This window comes from Hemicordylus capensis, chromosome 1 (assembly GCF_027244095.1).
Source record: "Hemicordylus capensis ecotype Gifberg chromosome 1, rHemCap1.1.pri, whole genome shotgun sequence".
Lineage (NCBI taxonomy): Eukaryota > Metazoa > Chordata > Lepidosauria > Squamata > Cordylidae > Hemicordylus > Hemicordylus capensis.
The window spans coordinates 196,998,192-197,018,740 of record NC_069657.1 but is presented as its reverse complement, the minus strand read 5'-3'; the positions used below and the strand labels follow the sequence as shown (position 1 = coordinate 197,018,740).

The 20,549-nt window shown below is 42.6% G+C and overlaps 1 protein-coding gene across 6 annotated transcripts in view; it reads right to left on the bottom strand.

Annotated features, from left to right (window-relative positions):
• Positions 1 to 14,567, bottom strand: part of METAP1D (methionyl aminopeptidase type 1D, mitochondrial) — a 127,907-nt gene extending 113,340 nt beyond the window's left edge. For 4 of the 6 annotated variants that reach the window (XM_053266190.1, XM_053266199.1, XM_053266224.1 and 1 more), the window contains exon 1: positions 14,447 to 14,561. In XM_053266190.1, the coding sequence (XP_053122165.1) occupies positions 14,447 to 14,492 (46 nt within the window). In that variant the 5' untranslated portion in view covers positions 14,493 to 14,561. Of the gene's footprint in view, positions 1 to 14,446 lie in introns of all 6 variants that reach the window. The other 2 variants (XM_053266243.1, XM_053266233.1) reach the window with 1 other exon arrangement.
• Between the last annotated feature and the right edge of the window lie 5,982 nt (positions 14,568 to 20,549).

Sequence of the window (20,549 nt, the reverse complement as noted above, 5' to 3'; positions counted from 1 at the left end):
TCTGTGTTAAAGGTCTGGGTATGAAATTGCCCCACTCAGATAGGGGAATGTCCCTACGCCTGGGGCTAGAATCATGAGAGGAAGATAAAAGTCTGTCTGAACCTCTCCTGTTGGATGTCCGCCTGTGACTGGTTTTGCTTCCTTGACTTGGGTCTGGAGCAACTGTGACAAGAGGGAGCCTGTCAGAGGGAACAGGGTCCATTTGCAACCATGTTAACGGAAATGCAGCTACAGGGGGCACCTGCAGAATTTCCCGCCTTAAAAATTCCCTTAACCACTGTGTGGCTCTAGGAGAGAACAGATCTTGTTTTACAGGGGAATTTGCAGAAGGATCTGCTCTGTGCAAGTTCTCCTGTGCAGTGCTCCCAGGAGGTGAAGTAGCTCGTGGAACAGCCCCTAGTAGACTCTCTTGGGGCAAAGGGTCAGTCACCGGAAGGTTGCCCACCGGGCACCGGCCGCCCAATTTACTTGCCGATTGCTTTTTATGCCCCTCTTTATTCTTCGCGCCATTTGTCTGCGCTTTGGATTTCGATCGGCGGCACACCGCCTGAATCAACAATCTTTCACTTAGCCACTTGTGTCCCTCTGCTTTGATGAGGGATTCTTTGCGCTTTCGTTTCTTTTTTGCAGTTTGATCTCCCAAATGCTTAGATTTTTAAAAAGCTTTTAAAAGCAATAGCCCGGACGAAGAGGGTTCCGCCGCGAGCGCCACCACCGCTGCGGTATCAGAGAGCTGGGGAGAGACAATGGCGGCGGGAGAAACTGTTGGGGCGGAGTGATTTCCCCACGTATTGCCCAGGTGCTGCGGCAATACAGAAGCTTCCGACATTGAGCCCTGTAACAGCTCCTCAGCATGCGAAATGTCCATAAGGACTAACGTAAGCGATATAAAATCAAAGCGAAAAAACTTTTGAGTAACCAATTGAGTCCGAATTTCAAGGAAAAGTAAGTTTTTGAAAGTTTTGTTATGAAGCCGAATGGAGCTCGAGCTCTCATCCCCCCCTCGCACACACTAAATACAGAAGTCACAGAAAGGCAGTTCACAGAATTAAAGGCAATAGCCACAGACCAGAAAGCAAAATTCCAGAATGTAGAGTACAGGAGCTCTCTCACAAAACGTCTAGTCCTGAGCGAGACAGAACTGGAACTGGGGAGCTAGCTACACCCACAAGAACCACATGGTCCAGTTCTGTCTCGAGCATGCTCAGTTCCTAACCATTCCTGAGGATCTCCTACCACCAGAGGAAAAATATCTATTCTGGAGGTATGTAGGCACCTATGTTTTTTCTGTGGCTAAGCAGGGGCATTGCCGTGCTTCACTGACATCAACCCTTTATTCATGGTAGCTAGACTTTTAACATGATGAAAAGAATGCAGCAGTGGGTGAAACATCTTCCAGTGGGTTCTTCTACTTCTTCTTGGTGGTTTGAGCCACTTTTTTCATTCTCTCTCTGAAGACTGGAAGTGGGAAGTAATTGTTTTCACATTTACTTTTCAAGTAGTACTGGTCTGAACTGAAATATATTCCACTGAAATATATTCCAGTGGCTTTTGCCAGATTTTGTCCAGTACCAGTCAAGCTGGTTGCAGGAGGCTACAGTTCCTTCACCATTTTTGAGTTATCCCTGGTAATTTTCTTTACTTCATCCCATGAAGAAAAGCTTTTACCTTGAAATGCACGGGGATTATTAAAATGAGGGTAGGGCCATAGCACAGAGGTAGAGCATCTGTTTTCCATGCAGAAGGCCCCAGATTCAATCCACGACATCTCCAGGTAGAGCTGGAAAGACTTGCCTAAAACCTTGGAGAGCACTGCCAGTCAGTGTAGACAACATTGAGCTAGTGGACCAAGTGTATGACTCGATAAAGGGCAGCTTCCTTTGTAAGAAACATTTTCATTAACTTGTTTCCTGCACTGAGTTTCTGTTTTTCACTTTTACATTTTGTCCAGATCAATGATCACAGATCAAATATCAAACTGAAAGCAAAGCATGTGAAAACAAATTTAAAATATTAAACTAATAAAAGAAAAGGAGCTCAATTGTATTTAGTTTAGAACCATTTCAAAGTTTAGAACCATTTCAAATCAGCAAAAGGTCCAGCATGCATTCTACCACTGCTTTGTGAAGCTGAATAGAGCTGCACTTGGATGAACCTATAGGAACCATACCACTTGGCACCTTTCTCAAGTGTGTCTAGAGGTGGCATTGCTCATTTGCTCTCAGCAATGTCACCTCTAGTTCCAGTTATGATTTATGGGTTCCATTTATGGATTATGGTTCATTATAAGTACAGTTCTATCCAGGCTTAAAAAAGAGAGAGACAGACAGAAAGAAAAAAGCAGAGTATAAATGCAGGTGATAATAAACGTACTTTTGAAATATTTAGAATGTTATTGTGCACCAGAATATACTTGTGACCTCTTATATTATGCACAAAACCATCAATGCACGTATGTATTTATTTAGCATATTTATGTCTGGTTTACAATAAAACAACACAGATTAAAACAGAATTAAAACATTTAAACTATTGAAAAACAATGATGGATTCTAGAAATCTAATTAAAAGCCTGGATGAACAAATGTGTTTCAACAACCCTTTTAAAAGCTGTCAAAGATGGGGAGGCTCTTATTTCAGCAGAGAGTGCATTGTAAAGCCTTGGAGTAGCAATGGAGAAGGCCTGTCCCTGAGTAGCCCATCAGATGAGATGTGGCAACTGCAAATAGACCTCCACAGATTATCTCAATAGGTGGTGGGGCTCATAACAAAGAGTGTTCTCTTAAATACCCTGGGCCTAAGCTGTTTAGGGCTTTATAGGTTATAACCAGCACTTTGTATTTTCCCCCAGAAACATACTGATAGCCAGTGTAGTTCTTTAAAATAGGTGTAATGTGGTCTGTTTGAGATGACCCAGAGACCAACGTGGCTTCTGCATTTTGCACCAGTTGCAGTTTCCGGAGATATACAAAAGCAACCCCACATAGAGCACATTTCAGTAATCAGGTTTGGAGATTACTAGCATATGCCCTACTGTTCTGAGGTCTGAGCATCATTGTTATATATTCAGTTCAGCTGAGCTTTCAAGAACCCCACCATATAAGCTCCACTGGAACGAATGAAGGGTGCACATTGACATTGGCTGCTGGAATTGTCCTTAACTCAAGAATGCAGCAGATCAGAAAAATCAGACTGTAAAGAGAGCAAAAGTTACTCAGACTGCTGGAACTAGATGCGTTCTGTTCATCTAAGTACTGGTATAAAATAATTAGTTATTAGTGTTTATACAGCACTATATAAATAGTGCTGTAAATAAGCTGCATTTTCTTTAGTCACAGTTGTCAGATCACCTGTAAACATCCATCAAGACATTGTGCATCTTTTAATGACTTGTATTCATTCGACTTCAGTTACCAATAGAGAGCAAAGGGGACTTCACCGAGATGAAGTGCAATAGCTCAGCCTCATAAGGCTATATGTAACAAGCACAAAGAGAATGGCGAAAACAAGAGCTAAGCCTTGAACACAGTTTTCTTTCAACTCTCTTGGGAATCCCAGTACTATAAGTCTTGGATTCCTTAACACAAGGGATCAGGTTCACCACTTACAACAGTTCATCTCGGCCTAGGTCCAGGTAGTCTGCTTGTCTAAACCTGATGAAATATCGGCGCCACCAGGTAACAGTAGTGGTCAGAAAGCCTGCCAGAAGCTTGTAACTGAAGACTAAAAAATGAAATTAACACACCGCTTTAGCCAAAGGGTTTCTTTCTGCAGCATGCAATAACCGCAAGATAGAGACTACGCAGACCAAAGGCAAATGGTTCTTACATGTCCACATATGGTAATGTAATAGCTGATTATTATTTTTTAAAGCCTTACACCAATACTTCAACAAAAACCCTGGAAATTCCTATCAATGTTGATTAGAGAAGAAGTTATTTTTAGGTCCCATGAAGAAGGGCCAATCAGAAGAAAGAAAAAGAAAAATTACAGCAAGAACCTAATCATCATCTCGGTTTTACGCAATAAACTACATACAAATAAATACATATTTATGTTACATATCTGGTTGATGAACACTGTGACTAATTTACATATGATACATACACCTTTGACAGATGCAAACACAAGGGTTAAAAGATGGCAAACTATACAACAGTTTGTTAAAATGTGTGTGCATGCACGCACGCACACATATGCACATGCAAACAAACGCTCAGAAATGATTTAACAAAAAACAACACAGAGTACATTTCTACCTTTGAGATTAAAAGGGTCTATTTCCTTCCAATACAAAACCCATTTCCCCCAAGACTTTCCTTTCTTATGGATTAATGGAGTCTAGGTATACTTAATCAGACAGGGAGAAAGAAGCTACCTTAAGAGATTGGGCAGGGGAAAACAGTTGGAGAAGAGGAGTGATGGGAGAGGGGAAGAGGAAAGGATTTGAAGAAGTGATGGCAGAGACATAGGAAGACATCATCCGAGAGTGGCTAGGAGATAAAACTGCAGAGAAGGAGCAGATGGGTTGTGGTCAGAAGAAGATGGAAGAGTTAGGACAAACAGAGAGCAAGGATTCTGTGGTTACAAGCAACCACAGTTTTAAAAACAGGTTTGTTACTACCCTGTCCTGTGAGCTGCTACACAAGTTCATTGAACAAGGTGTTTGGGTGTCCACAATGGCACAGCCATTGCTAATACTGAGGCTGCCCTGTACCTGCCTCTTGGTCTCATTAAAGGTAAGGATGTGCCACTGAGCCACAGAGCCCTGTGGTAGTCTTTGGTAGAATACAGGAGGGGTTTACCATTGTCATCTCCCGCACAGTATGAGAGGATGCCTTTCAGCATCTCCCTATATTGCTGCTGCTCAATATAAATGTTTCCTATAGTCTGGGAAACATATCAACAGGGATTTGAACCAGCAACCTCATGCTCCCTAGGCAAGTTACTTCCCTGCTGCACCATTAGGTGGTCTCATTACAGCACTGCTAATCTGTACAATAGCAGTTTTATGAAGATGAGGGTGAGAAAGGCACAAGGGATGGGTATATTCATGCTAAATAAATCAGCATTCTGCATCAAGTATAACAAATTATGTAACAAGAACAGCAGAAATTGCAAACTGTGTAAATTAAGTATATGTGTGTTTGCACAATTTACTCTGCAAGTTTCATTTCTTTGTATAATTTATTCTAACCGGACAAGGAGCTATGCTGAGCACTTGATACCTCCCCTCTGTCCCCATCTTTATTCAGTAAGCCCCCTGGCTTCTGGGATTTCACCAAGCATTTCTCAAAGCTTTCAAATCTGCACAACCATGAAGCCTGGACCCTTTAAAAAATGAAAGTAGAAATTCCGCAACCAATATCAACACTGGTTTTATTTTACATGTCCTCCTGTTTAAAACTGGTTTCAAATTATAATCTTGATTTTCCTAGGAAGTATTGATGCATACACAAATCTAGTTTCACTTGCTTCTTTTCTGAAATTTGTATTGTTATGGTGAAATGACATGCTTATTGGTAGTTCTTGTCAGTAGTTATAATTGATATGTCAAGATAATAAAACTGTGAAAAAATGCCACAATGCCCACAAAAATTAACAGCCAATTTGAAATGAAAATGAATCACAATATCAGTAGAATATTGATTTTGATTAATATAGTTATTGAGATCAAGATGTATAAATAAGGTATAATTAATTTCTGCTACTGCTTTATGAACCACAATAAGGCAGAAACCTCACCAGAGCAACACAACCATAATCCATTGACTTCATGACCTGTGCCTATCAATCTGTCTGATGGTCTGAAACTTCCATTTTCAGCCTTGCAATTAAGCCATAGCAGTGATATCATGGGACAGTGAAAGGGACATCATAGAATATCTTGTGGTGAGGGAAATCTTCACAACATTAGGCCCTTCGCAACTACGCAAGAGCTTGAGTCTGCACCACTGATGTCAGTAGGACTTCCTTTCAAGTAACTACTTTTATTGCCTGATAGATCACTCCTAAACATATTTACTTGTACGTGAACATGCTGAGGATTACAGCCTTAATACTGATTGCAATCAATTTAGGATCATGCAGTGTGTCTGCTTCTTTGCCTCTTTTCCCAATGCATCAGTACTTTCAATTTCCATATTGCAGCACAGAAAATTGCACCATTTTGAAGAGGACAAATTTATCCTGATGTAAAAATATGTGCCAATAGAAATTCTGCAAATCAGACACTATTGTTTTATCTATATGCAAACGTATATAGATTTAATCACTCAACAGATTGCAACTGATATGATTACAGCACAAAGTTACACCCTCCGGGTAAGAACAGGATCTCATTGGGTCAAGCCCAAATATGTCACCAGAGTGAATCTACATTGGTGTAGCAACATCCTTGCACCTGATGCTACTGCTGGCACAAGAGAGGGACGTGGGTGGAGCCAAGGCATGGCAAATGAGTAGGGTTTAGTACAGAAACTATTTATTTACCATATTTCTAGACCGTCTGATAATTGTATCCATAAGCAGTGAACATGGTTTACAACTATGCTCGCTCAGGGTTAATTCTCACTCTGGAGACAGTGTAACACTGTGCCGACAAAAGAAGTGGCATCAGTTAAAACACTACACTGAAGACAGTGTAGACTCCCGTTCCTCCCCAAGTTTGATCCCCACAGTCACAATGGAGCCCAGGATTCCAGCTAATTTATAAGCCAATCACAGCACAACACCAGGACCATACAAGACCCAGCAGTTGAATACAGATCTGAGATACCAAGATGTACAGCATAGAGCTACATCACTGTCCCCATGTCTTTCAAACTGTGAAGTTTCTCAAGTGAGGACTTTGGTAATTGGGCACTTAGCATAAAGGAAGCACACAAATGCCTAATAGCCAGGGAGAACAAAAAGAACTAAAGGGCTGAGGAATAACACTTGTCTTCTCAGACAAATATGGCACTATTCTGAACCTTGCCTGTGTGGGATCATTGGTCCCTTCTCCTGGAAGCCAAGAGAATATGAGTTCCACATGCAGGCCCCCTGAGCTATGTGGTAACTGGAGTGGCAGTTCTTCCTTTCCTGTTGGCTCTGGCATTTTCTCTAGCAAAAGTTTTCCTTTCCTGTTGGCTGTTTTGGGGCTACCAGGGGATTTGAACCACTGCCTGAGGCTCTCCCCTAAAGAGCTTGTGGCTGCAAGCATCAGATGTTGCTCTCCCACTTGCTGGGCCCCAAATGGGATGGGGCATGGCTCAGGGGTAGAATATATGCTTTGTATGCAGAAGGTCCCAGGTTCAATCTCTGGCATCTCCAGCTAAGACTGGGAAAGACTCCTGCCAGAAAACTTGCAGAGCCACTGCCAGTCAGTGCAGACCAGTGTTTCTCAACCACCGGTCCGTGGACTGGTGCCGGTCTGTGTGGAGTTTAGTGCTGCTCCATGCTGGTCTATGAGGAATTAATCCCCCCATAAAACAATTTCAAGCCAGTTGGGGCCACCGCTACTGGGAGCTCTCCCGAGTTCATATCTAGGCAGGCAGCCCTTGCTGCTGGGATAACGTTCATTTCGAGGAAGCTTAATGAGTGTTATCCCAGCAGCAAGGGCTATCTGCCTAGAAATGAGTTCTGGAGAGCTCCCAGTGGCAGTGCCCCCCACCACTTGAAATTGTTTTGGGGGGTGCCTGGGGGTGGGGGCAACCCCTTTACTAATTGCTAGTCCGGGAAACTGAGCACAAAGAATTTACTGGTTCATGACTCCAAAAACGTTGAGAAACACTGGTGTAGACAATACTGAGCTAGATTGACCATTATAAGGCAGCTTCTTATGTCCTATGAGCCATGGAGTTCTCCAACAAGGGAGATGCCATATTCTTCCTGATAGTGTGCCTACACATTGTGTAGGGGAAGAAGTGTTGACTGACAGGATGATGTTCGGCATCTTGGAGGAAAGTTGGTCTTGTGGTAGCAAGCATGACTTGTCCCATTTGCTAAGCAGGGTCCGCCCTGTTTGCATTTGATGGGAGACTACATGTGTGAGCGCTGTAAGATATTCCCCTCAGGAGATAAGGGCACTCTGGGAAGAGCATCTGCAGGCTTGCATGCAGAAAGTTCCAGATTCCTTCCTTGGCATCTCCAAGGTAGAGCTGAGAGAGATTCCTGCCTGCAACCTTGGAGAACCCACTGCCAGTCTGTGCAGACAATAAAGAGCTAGATGGACCAATGGTCTGTCTCAGTATATGGCAGCTGACTATGTTCCTAGGATGTCATTAAAGCGTTTGTGCCATCATCATGCATTAATTGCTGCCTTCTACACTCAGCCAAAGTGAGCGAGTAGTCAATGTACAACGTAATGACTCGTGGTGGTGGCAGAATTGCCTGGGATGCAGTGGGAATGTATGCCAGTGTTGATACTTTGTCTCTTCTTCCTACAGCTATTCTTGTAGGAAACAGCATGCATATGAAATTCAGCTCACTATTATTAAAGTATGTGCATCAGGGAAGATAAACAGCAGCTGCGGCCCAGCATATGTACTCATGGCACAAAAAGTACTCACACTGCATTATATGTAAGGATGTGCAAATCAAGTCATATTTGAACCTATTTGACTTGAACCTGTCCAATTTGACTGATTCAAAGTCAAATCGAATCAGCCTGATTTGGATCGAGACCATCTGAATCTATTCAAATTGTACAGTATTGGGGGAGGTGGGGAGGGGAGCATCTCCTTTCGGCCTTTTTATTTTTTTAAAGGAGGTACCAGTATACCTGGAAATTACCTTTATTATGCAGAACCCTGCAGTGGGGGTGAGGTGGGGTGAGGAGCGGCAAACTGGCCTGCCATCTCTCTGCAGCCTGCTGCTCTTACAAACAAGAGGTGTGGAGGTGCCTTTGAATCACTCCTTGCAGGAGCAGTAACTGCAGAGCTGGCTGTGGCGGGGAGGCGGCAATCTGACCTGCCATCCCTCCCTGCAGCCAGCCGCTCACACCGGGCTAAGCCTTGAAATGGCCTCTGTGCACATACGGGGAGGCCATTTAAAGGGACAGCCTGATGTTCTTTTAGCTAGAACACCAGTGTTTTTGCGTTAAAACACCAGTGTTCCAGCTAAAAAACACTGGGCTATCCACTTCAGAGGTGGGTTGGGTTGCCTCTGTGCACATGCGGGGAGGCCATTGAAGAGGATAGCCTGGTTTCCCCTCTGCTCTGCTAAAACACTGGTATTCTAGCTAAAAGAACACCAGGCTATCCCTTTAAATGATCTCCCTGCACATGCAAAGAAGCCATTTAAAGACTTTGCTCGGTGTGAGAGGCCGGCCCGGTTGGCTGCAGGGAGAAATGGCAGGTCAGGTCTCTGCCTCTTCAGGTCTCTGCCTCCCCACCGCTTCCAGCTCTGCACTTACTGCTCGCTAGGAGCAAGAACAGTTTAAAGGTGCCTCTGCACCTCTTGTTTGTAAAAACATTGGCTGGCAGGCCACAGTGGGATAGCAGGGTGGGTCTCCGCCTCCCTCCTGCTGTGGGCTCTGCACAATAAAATTAATTTCCTGGTGCCCAATACCTCTTTTTTTAAATTCCTGAAATGAGAGGCTCTCCTCCTCCCTCCCCCATACAGTGCACAGGCTGAATCAATTCGGATTTAATTTGAATGGAATCAAATCCAAACTGAACCAGCCTGTTTAGGGCTGATTTGAGTCATATTTGAATCAAAACAGCACATTTTGATTCAAACTCGAATTGAGTCATGATTTTTTATTTGTGCACATCCTTAATCCTATGTTATTATAAGCACACTTCTTTTCTACAGATAGCTGTAGGAAGGTATAGGAAATATAATAATCTGTAAAATGAACAAAACTGGAATATATAAAGCAGCACTTAAAATAAGGTTCAGTCTCATAGTCTATTAATTGTAAGGGGTGCCACGCACGTGGAACAACTAGATTAAATAGGCACTCAACTAGTTAAATATATACAGTAAGCAAAAATACATATGATTGCTGTCATATAACTCTTACTTTATAATTTGCAGTAAATCAATGTTAAAGAACCTTTTTTGCTTTTTGAGTGGTAGCAAAGACTATATTGCACAAATACAGAGGCAAGAAGTGATCTATTAAGAAAGTGACTACTTGTAAACATGATTATTTTCTTATAGGTCAACATCCTGATCCCTTGTGTTCAAGAAGTCACAAATAAGAAAAAAATTATAGCCTTCCTATTTGTTTTTTGATTTCAAATATAAAATCAAGCATTTATCCAGAGACTGAATATTTCTCAAGATTGAGAGCCACTTACAAGAAAATGCGAAGAGCGCCTGTTTCATAATGATTTAGCTTCTCAAAATCAGTAAATCAGTGCATATAAGGATACTGCAGTCTCTCATGTCCCTTTGAGATGGTTTTCAAAGGGCATTATCCTGATTTTTGTTATTAGCAATAGAAGTATCACTCTGATGCAATTATTGTTAATACTTGAGAACTGTTCCAATGCATAATTAGAACATTTACAATCTACTACAATAGTATAATCAATCATGTCAAAGTAGAAAGATTGTATCAGTGCTTAAGCAGAGGGTCTCTGTATTACTTTAAAGTTATGCTTAACTCTCACCAATTTTAAAAGGAAAAATGCAAGTCCTAAAAAGGACATTTCTTCCTTGGCTTCTGTCTGAATTCACCCTGAAACATGAGTCCCAGTTCTGAGAAAGATTGTTGTGCTCTTAATGCCTCATTACAATCAGAGGGACAAATAAGTTGTAGCTAAAGCTGAAAACCTAGGCACGCTTACTGGGGAGTAAATTGCATTGAACTCAATAGTAAGAATGCATAGGATTGCACTGTAACTTAAGACCCATTTATTTCAATGAGATGAAACGGGACTAATGGTGTATAGATCAGGGCCATAGTATTTAAAATTTAGTGCAATAGGTAAGAAAACTTTAAATGTTCAATGGGGTTTGCACAGAAACAGCACTCAAAAGATTGCTTCAGCGGGAATAGCTATATTGTTGATGAAGCATGCTCTCCATTTGCTCAGTACTCCCTAAAGGTGAGGTTGTTCATGGGCACTTATTTTTGAATGTTTAGATTATTCTAAATATTTTTGTTTGCACAAAGAGACATTTGAATCCATTTCTTGTCACTTTGCATTCTTAAATTAACATTTTCAGCATTCCACCAGTATAGTACCCACAGTTTTTCAAGTACCTTTAAAAAAATCCTCTTAATTAAATAGGTAACTATCTTGCCAGAACTACACCAAGGACTATCCCCTGATTTACCTAGTGTACGATTAATCTATAACTAAACTCCCAAATAACCATTATTCATATTTTATTTGTTGATACCTTTAAAAAAGAGAATTATAATCAATTTTCCTCCTGAGTTTTCAGAAATGTCAGGAAATAATAGGAACATCATCTACACTTAGGTCTCAATAAAAGCAATGTACACTAAATATAATTTAAAAACTCAATGGCCATGTAGGTTGGGTATACGATTATACCCCAGAAAGGTATGTTAAAATCTCCCATGTAGTCCATTCATGTGCAAACTAACTAAGTAGTAAGTCACCTTGAATTCAATGGCACTTATTCCCAAATAAGCATGCATAAGATTAAAGCCTTAATATCACATTCACAATCTAGTTAGATCAAAAATACATGAATGTAACTACATACATGTAAGAGCAGCTCTGCAGGACTAAGGACTCAAACTGAAGGTCCATCAAATCTAGTATGTTGTTTCCCACTGTAACCAGCCAAACGCCTCCAGGAAGCTCACAAGCAAGGCATGAAGGAAAGGGCCCTCCTTTGCTTCCCTCCTGCTCCCAGTGCTTACAGCCTGAAAACGTGCTAATAGGCCCATCATCCATGAATCTGTCTAATCCACTGACAAAATTACAATAACCTGTTTTGACACTGGGACCAGTAATAGTGGCTTGCATTCAAAGCATGGAAGCACCAGTGCAGTAAGAGGAGCAGACTAACTGCACCAGCGCACAGGGGAAGGGGCGGTCTTTTATGACCTGAAGTCCTCTGTGCCATCAGAAAATATGTCCCTGAGGGTTGCTCAGTCCTTGCAGACATATTTTCAGGCAGCACAGAAGGCTTCCTGGGGAAGGTGAGGTTGTCAAACCCTGTCCTGGTGCTCCAGTGCATTCATAGTCTGAAAGTGCTGTTAGTCTGCCTTTCTCACTGCACCAGAACTTCCTTTCTCTGAATATCAGCCAACATATATATAGAAAACTTAATTCCAAGTACTTTGGCGCAACTATGTTGTTGATTAAATTTTCTCTCACCAAATTGCCACCTTCAGCCCACCGAGCAGTACATTATAAAACCAGCCAATTGGATGCTGAGGACAAATACCTCTGAAGATGGGGCTGCCATTGTGATCCCTCAATGTACTATAATGAAAGTCATGGAAAGCATTTTACCTTACAGAACAATCCTAGGCATATTTATTTGAAAATAAGTTTTGTTCAGTGAGGTTTATTCCCTAGTATGTATGTTTAGGATTGCAGCCTTAATCACATTAGTTTAGTTCATCAAGATGAAAATGGCTTGTAAGACTGAATACATAATGGGAGCTGTCCATTTACAGCAGGCATCCCCAAACTGCGGCCCTCCAGATGTTGCTGAACTACAACTCCCAGCATCCCTAGACACAATTTTTTGTGGCTGGGTTTGCTGGAAGTTGTAGTTCAGCAACATCTGGAGGGCCGGTTTGGGGATGCCTGATTTACAGCAATACTTTGATCTCCAGCTTAACATAAAGTTATTTTTTGGGATGTGTACGAAACATTTCAGTGCCTCCTTTGAGAGGTGCTGAAACTATTCGAGTTTCCGCAGCCTAAATGATTCTGAGTGGTCACTTTAAGGAGCAGGTATACAGGTCCTTACCTGCTCCTCTGCCACCCCACTGCCGTTCCAGTCATGGCATGCACGGACACCATGTGTGTGCCAATGCTGTGCACAGGCTGCTGGAAACAGAGAAGCAGTTATGCATGGCCTTTTGAGCAGCACAGCGCCCCAACTGGAATGGTGGTGTGGCTGAGCAGGACCTGCATACCTGCTCCTTAAAGCTATCACTCTTCACCCCTCCGCCTGCCCGAAACATTTTGTACACATGCCTAGTTGTTATTATTATATTATTATTATTATTATTATTATTACATTTATATCCCACTCTTCCTCCAAGGAGCCCAGAGCGGTGTACTACATACTTAGGTTTCTCCTCACAACAACCCTGTGAAGTAGGTTAGGCTGAGAGAGAAGTGACTGGCCCAGAGTCACCCTGCTAGTTTCATGGCTGAATGGGGATTTGAACTCGGGTCTCCCCAGTCCTAGTCCAGCACTCTAACCACTACACCATGCTATTAACATCACAAATTCTCAACTCTAAACCCCTAATCAGACATTATCTTGTAGGTGCATACAGGTGACAATACACATTCATACATTCATTCGATTTCTATACCACATGTATATGCATTTGTATGAATGACTGCACATATGTACATTAAGAGTACAGGTCTCCTCAAATGCAGGGTGCATGTATAAATGCACTACTTGTGTTGAACATAATGTGTTCATAACTATACATGTATACATGTCTGTATGTGCATACACTGTACATGGATTGTACATGTGCTGAAGATGTGTTAATAGGACTTAACTCTAATAGAACAATAGATTCTTACCAATGAACTACAATATATGTATTAGCACAATAACCAACAGTAGGAATAATAGTTTAGTAGAGTATTTCGTACACAATTCTCAACATTATCTGCCTTAAGTCCAGTTTGGAAAGCTACTGCAAGCCAGAGTAGAAAGCACAAGGCAAGATGGACCAATGGTCTGATCTGGAACAGGACAGCCTCCATGTTCAGTTTATGTGACAGTACAAGAAATATGCTTAAGCCACATAAAATCATTTCCTCAAACTCGTACACTCGCCAACATGGATACACTTAGGATACTGTTTCCAGAGTTGTTTTGTTAAAGGATGCTTCATAGCTTTAATACTTTGAAGAAAATGATGTGCATTACACTTGCTTTTCTTGGGATGTTCTAGAATGCGGATTTTATTTTTTCTTCAATAAGAGAAATTGGGAACCCTAGCTCGGGAGTCTCTGAACTAATATCGGGGTGAATAAAGCAAAACAGTCTTTTTTGAAGACATTATCTAATACGGCAAATGCTTCGGTGAGGCAAAGACAACAAAATACATGTACGTCATAGTTACACATTATGATATTCAAAGTGGGAGGCAACTTTCCGCCGTATGCGGCTTTCCTCATTCCCTCTCTGAGGAAGGGAGAAGAGAGACGCATACACAATTTCACTTCTTCTCAAACCCCTCCGTGATAAAGGGTGAAAGTATTCCACTTCCCGCATACTCGGAGAGCCCAGTCAGGCTCTCATTCAGCGCCGAGATTTTGCTTACCTCTGAACAGCAGTAGCACGTCCACAGCACTCCTGGGCGCCGCCATCTTGGACAAACGTGTTAGGGTCACGTGGGCGCGGGCGTTGCCCTCCCCCCGTAGGGGGACAGGTGGTGACTTGGCCAAGAGTGGAGGGGGGAATGTCCTGGCGCGAGCGGGCGGAAGGGCAGAGGCGAGCCCCGCGCCCGCCCAGTCCTCCGCTCAGGGGGCATTCATTGGCAGGCTGCAGGTAAGGTAAGTTCCCCTTTGCCAGGTAAACAAGGTAGTTTCAAGGACTGGGGGGAAGTTACTTGACGCCACCAGGTTCAAAGAAAACGTTGGAACAAACCTTTCACGTTGGAACAAACCTTTATATGCATTGCCAAATCTGGAGAACTGCCAATGTCTTCAAAATAAGCAACTGCCTGCCTGAATATGGGGCAGGGAGTGCAGAAGGATTTTCAAATGCAGAACAAGGAAGATCCGTTAGTGTAACCAGCAGCATCACTTGTCCCAGAGACGTGTGAGGACGATAGAAGACTCATTTGACTGGGTCGTGTTTCATTTTTTGCAAGCGCCTAGACTTAACATTTTAGTTGCCTGGCTTGAAGGACAAGTAGAAGGCTCTGGTTTTTTTTTTTTTTTTTTTTGGGGGGGGAGGGGGTTGTTTTAAGATTTGTTTTGCAAAACGAGATGCATCACCTCTCACTTTCCTTAATAGTTCTATTTTCGACATTTATAATGCAATCGATCTTCATACCCAAATACAAGCAGAGTGCAGCTGTCATATTGCCACTTTTTCTTGGCATACTTTCTACAAAGCTGAAAGGAGCACAATCAAAGCAGTTTTAGTGTTTGCGAGGCTGGGTAGGAAGAAAAGACTCACTGAAATAGTAGAGAACAGAGTTTTGATCATGCTGCTGGATATTGTAGCTCACAGCCTTTGTCCCATCTCATTTTTCATGTGCAATCAGTTTAAGGCCACCTGCTTTTTCACTGCTGAAATTTGACTCAAGTATTCTGGGTAATTTCTAGGGAAGTAACATGCAGGGGTCTGGGAGCCACAGCCTCTATCCTGGAATCTGCTCCTGCCCCCCTCCCCATTCTTAAACATATGGAAATGTGCTGAGGTTACTGATTGCTGCATGCTAGGCATCAATTATACACAAGTCTTGGGAGGAAGATTAGGACTACAATCCTAAAGAGGGCTGAACTCTGCTTGGGGATAGATTTGGTCCTGTCTCTAGAGGACCAGTGGCTTTTGTGGTATGGTACACCTTTTGTCAGTTAAGGCTGCTATGTTAGCTTTGGCTTTTCCTGGACTGGGAGGTGAGGTGGGGGTGTGTGTGACCAGAAATGTGGCCTTCTCAGTTGTGGTACCCCGCTTCTGGAATGGCTGCTACAAATCTTTGTGCCACCTTTTGATACCAGGGGAAATGTTTTGATTTGGATCTTGTGGTTTTGTGCTAGAATTTTACCTGCTTTTCTGTCTTGTTTTATACTAGCTCACATGTGCAGCAGTGCAAGATGAGAATTAGAGCAAGCAACTCTCAGTGCTGCTGCAACCCTCTGACCCTGCCAAAAAAATATTGCCAAGGGACTTTCAGCAACCAGGTGGGCAAGGGATAAGAGTCTGCAAACCCATCAGGGGACACCTTCTGCTAGTGGAGTGCCATTTGGTTTCCAGGCACTCCTCCCTCCCTGTGAAGCCACACATAGTGCAGCCCACATGATAGCACAGGTCTCAACACTCAACACCATATTTGGCAGGTTCACGGGGTATAGCGGTGTCAAAGATTGCTTACACGAACTCTGTTCTTCCACTAGTATATTTTGTATATGAGCCATAATATTTGTATGGTGCTCTGAGTGCTTTGGCTGAAGAGTTGCAAATTCATAAACAAGGAACTTAGGAGGGCTTACTTCCAATAAACATGCACAGGATTGGGCTGTACATGGTATTCTCATACCTATAGGATGGCAGCCAAACCTTTAGCACAGTAGCTCACCATTGTTGAAAGTGGTTTCTATCAACAGGAGGAACATTGTTATTTTAAGGGCTCCTTCTGAAAGCAGAGTAATACTCCATCAAAAGTTCGGATGCTGCCTATAGAGTTTCTTCCTATATTGCTATTGTCTTACATGCAAGTATATTCACAAGCAGGGAAATATGCATGCCTAGGTTGTATAGAAGTAATGAAGGCGCTTCCTATGAGCATAGATATGTAGACATGGCTATCTGACACAGCTGGGCAGTTGCAGGCTTGCAACTTAAGCTGAGTTAATATTTGTGTAGTTCTACAATACAGCAACATGTTTCTCTGCTCACTAGTCTATCCTCACTTAGAGGAAACTTTAAGGTAAGAAGCTTGTCTGATTGAAGGTTGCAAGGGAGATTAAAAGGACACATTAAAATGGTGTTGAATAGAACCTGTGCATTATTAATTATGATAACGAATCTATTTAATGGCTAGAGAGGACTGCCTCTTGTGATAGCCAAGATGCCTCTCAGGGCTGCAGGTAGAGTAAATTTGCTATGCCAGTTCGGAATGCTGCCGCAAGGATGCTCGTGGGTGCGAGTTGCTTCACAGGTATTACACCCATCCTGCGTTAGCTTCATTCGCTACTGGTCCGCTTCCAGGCTAGATTCAAGGTGCTGGTATTGACCTTTAAAGCCCTACACAGCTTGGGGCTGGGGTACCTGTTGGACTGCATTCGCCCATATGAATCTGCCAGGGCCCTCCGCTCATCATCTCAGGCCCTGCTCATGACCCCGTCACTAACAGAGATCTGGTTGGCAGGGACTAGAGACAGGGCCTTCTCGGTTTTGGCCCTTTGGCTTTGGAATGCCCTCCCTGAAGAGCTTCACCATGCTCCCTCTCTCAGTGCTTTTAAAAAATATCTTAAAACACACCTTTTTAAAGAGGCTTTTTAATGCTCCATTAGCATTTTGTTGTATCTGGTAGGTTCTTTAGCTTTTTATAATTTTCAGTTTTACTTTGAACCTAATAATTGTGGTTTTTAATCCTTTAAAAATAGTTAATTTTAGTACTTGTATTGTATCTGTGTCTGTCCTATTGTTGTAAGCTGCCCCGAGCAGTAATGCACTGGAGGGGTGGGGTATAAATATTTTAAATAAATAAACAAACAAACAAGCCAGGCTGCCAGCTTGACAGCCTGGCATGGCAAGGACTTCACACCCTCTCCACTTACTCATGGCAATAGTACCATTTTTTTGAGGAAGCCATTGTATGCTGCCTCCCATGAGCAGAAAAGATGAGCTTCTCCTTCTTCTGCTCTGAGAGGAGCATCAACAGCACATCGGAAAAGTCAGTATGGCCTTTCAGTTACAGGACTGTTGCCACAACAAGAAGGGGGGAAGCAAGGATATTTCAAGGTTGAAGTAGTGGGCCCCAGGAAAAAGTATGAAGATTGGCCCCTTCCCCCCCAAGAGGCACAAGTGGGGAGAGCAAGCTGTCACCCAACCAGCTGGCCTCTCCATCTGGGGCCCAGGGTCATGTGTTCAATTGTAGCTATGTCCTTGAGAGGAAGGCCTTTCCCCCTCACAATGCCAACACCAGCATAAGGGTGGAAAAAAACTTCTCTGCCCAATTCTGGTGGTGGTGGTGGCGACGGCAGCATAGTACCCACCCCTCTGCTCCTGTGCATAACTCTGCTCCATCCTTAGGCCATACTGCAGCATGATGAAGAAACTCGTTAATATCCATATATAATAATAATAATATAGAATCAACTGGAATTCCTGTAGCATCTCTCCAAGAATTAACTGGAGTTTGTGTAGCAGCTTCCTACAAACAAACAAACAAAAAACCAATGACAAGCTACTGGTGGATGTCAGCATCACATGCCACTTGTGAAAGAAATAGCCTCACACAAACATGATTTTCTGAAATGAACTCAGGACTTTGAATTATTATAAGTTAGTAAATATTGACTGGATCTACTTGGCTGGAGCCATGTGAATGCTTAGGGGGAAAGCCATTATAGACACTAGAGTAGGCAAACAAGAATTTGAGTCAAATGTAATACTTTTATAAGCATTAAACTGTTCAGTAATGTAATTGCCAGGCAATACGTGAAATGTTTACATGCAAATGCTGAATAATACATTATGGACTAAGAAGACAGAGAACACAGGGTAGCAAGCAGATTCAGAACCAGAGGAGCAGAGCACCCCAAGTGATGAAGCCCAATAGGCTGTCTGAAGAGGAGAGCCCAGAAAGCTGCCGTCAGTGAGGAGGAGACACAAGAGTAGGATTTGCTGCTGCAAAGGAAGATTTTCCAAGGCCCCATGCTAGTTACTTGCATTCACTGCAAGACCACCACAGCTCAAGGGATCAAAATACTCTCAGGTCCAGCTCCCTTCCTAAGGGCAGTCAGTCCTCCTCCAGCCCCTTTACTCAATGCATGCATTAATCCAAACCATAAGCAAAAAGTAGGTGTCTCACATGAAGGAGACTACAGATCAAACCACTCCAGAAGCTCTCTGTATCAAAACTAAATTTGAACTAGAACACACCAAGACTTGATCCCAGAAACTGTTTTAAATGTGAGAACTGATGCCCCTGAGCATGTGTAGAGTGACTTATGTGGCAACCACAGCCAGCCATCTCATACTGGGTTAAGGGGCAGGATGTCCATAGTAAATGTCATGGCTTTCAGACACATTCCTGACATCTGACATTTTAAAATTTGAGCATTTGATTTCCCTGTTTATAAGCCTGCATTGTGCTAAAAGTAGTAGATAGCTATAGTCATTCTCCTGCAAATTTGTAGAAAGTAGTCTAAATTTGAAGAAAGTAGTAGTGTTCTAAACTGTCTGGAAAAATTGAAGACTAGCAAATTGCCAGGGCCAGATGGCATCCACCCAAGAGTCCTTAAATAATTCAAATGTGAAATTGTCGACCTCCTTGGAAAAATATATATCTTATCCCTACAATCACCAGAGGACTGGAAAGTAGCAAATGTAACACTGATTTTAAAAAAAAAAAGGGACCTAGGGGCGATCTAGGAAGTTACAGGCCGGTTAGCTTAACATCTGTTCCAGGCAAATTGATGGAAAACATTTTAAAGGATAGAATTGTAAAACACATAGAAGAACAGGCCCTGCTGGGGGAAAACCAGCATGGCTTCTGCAAAGGGAAATCTTGCCTCACAAACCTTTTGGAGCTCTTTAAGAGTGTGTGGATAAAGGTGATCCAGTTGACATAGTATACCTGGACTTCCAAAAAGCTTTTGACAAAGTTCCTCATCAAAGACTCTTGAGGAAACTTAACAGTCATGGAGTAAGGGGAGAAGTACATGTGTGGATTGCTAACTGGTTGAAGGACAGGAAACCCAGGGTAGGTATAAACGGAGAGTTTTCACAATGGAGAAAAGTAAGAAGTGGTCTCCCAGGGATCTGTACTGGGATCAGTGCTTTTTAATTTATTCATAAATGATCTAAAAGTTGGGGTAAGCAGCGAGGTGGCCAAATTTGCAGATGACGCCAAGCTCTTTCGGGTAGTGAAATCCAAAACAGATTGTGAGAAGCTCCAAAAGGATCTCTTCAAACTGGGTGAGGGGGCAACAAAATGGCAAATACGGTTCAACGTTGGCAAGTGTAAAGTGACGCACATTGGGACGAAAACCCCCAACTTCAAGTATACATTGATGGGATCTGAGCTGTTGGTGACTGACCAGGAGAGGGATCTTGGGATTGTGATGGACAGCTGTTTGAAACTGTCAGCTCAATGTGTGGCAGCTGTGAAAAAGGCCAATTCCATGCTGGGGATCATTAGGAAGGGGGTTGAAATTAGAACTGCTAATATAATAATGCCCTTATACAAAATTATGGCGCAGCCACACTTGGAGTACTGCGTACAATTCTGGTCACCACATTAAAAAAAGGACATTGTAGAACTGGAAAAGGTGCAAAAGAGTGCAACCAAGATGATCAGAGGCCTAGAGCACCTTTCTTATGAGGCAAGACTACAACACCTGGGGCTTTTTAGTTTAGAAAAAAAGATGACTGTGGGGAGACATGATGGAGGTCTATAAAATCATGCATGGTTGGTGTGGAGAAAGTGGATAGAGAAAAATTCTTCTCCCTCTCACATAACACTA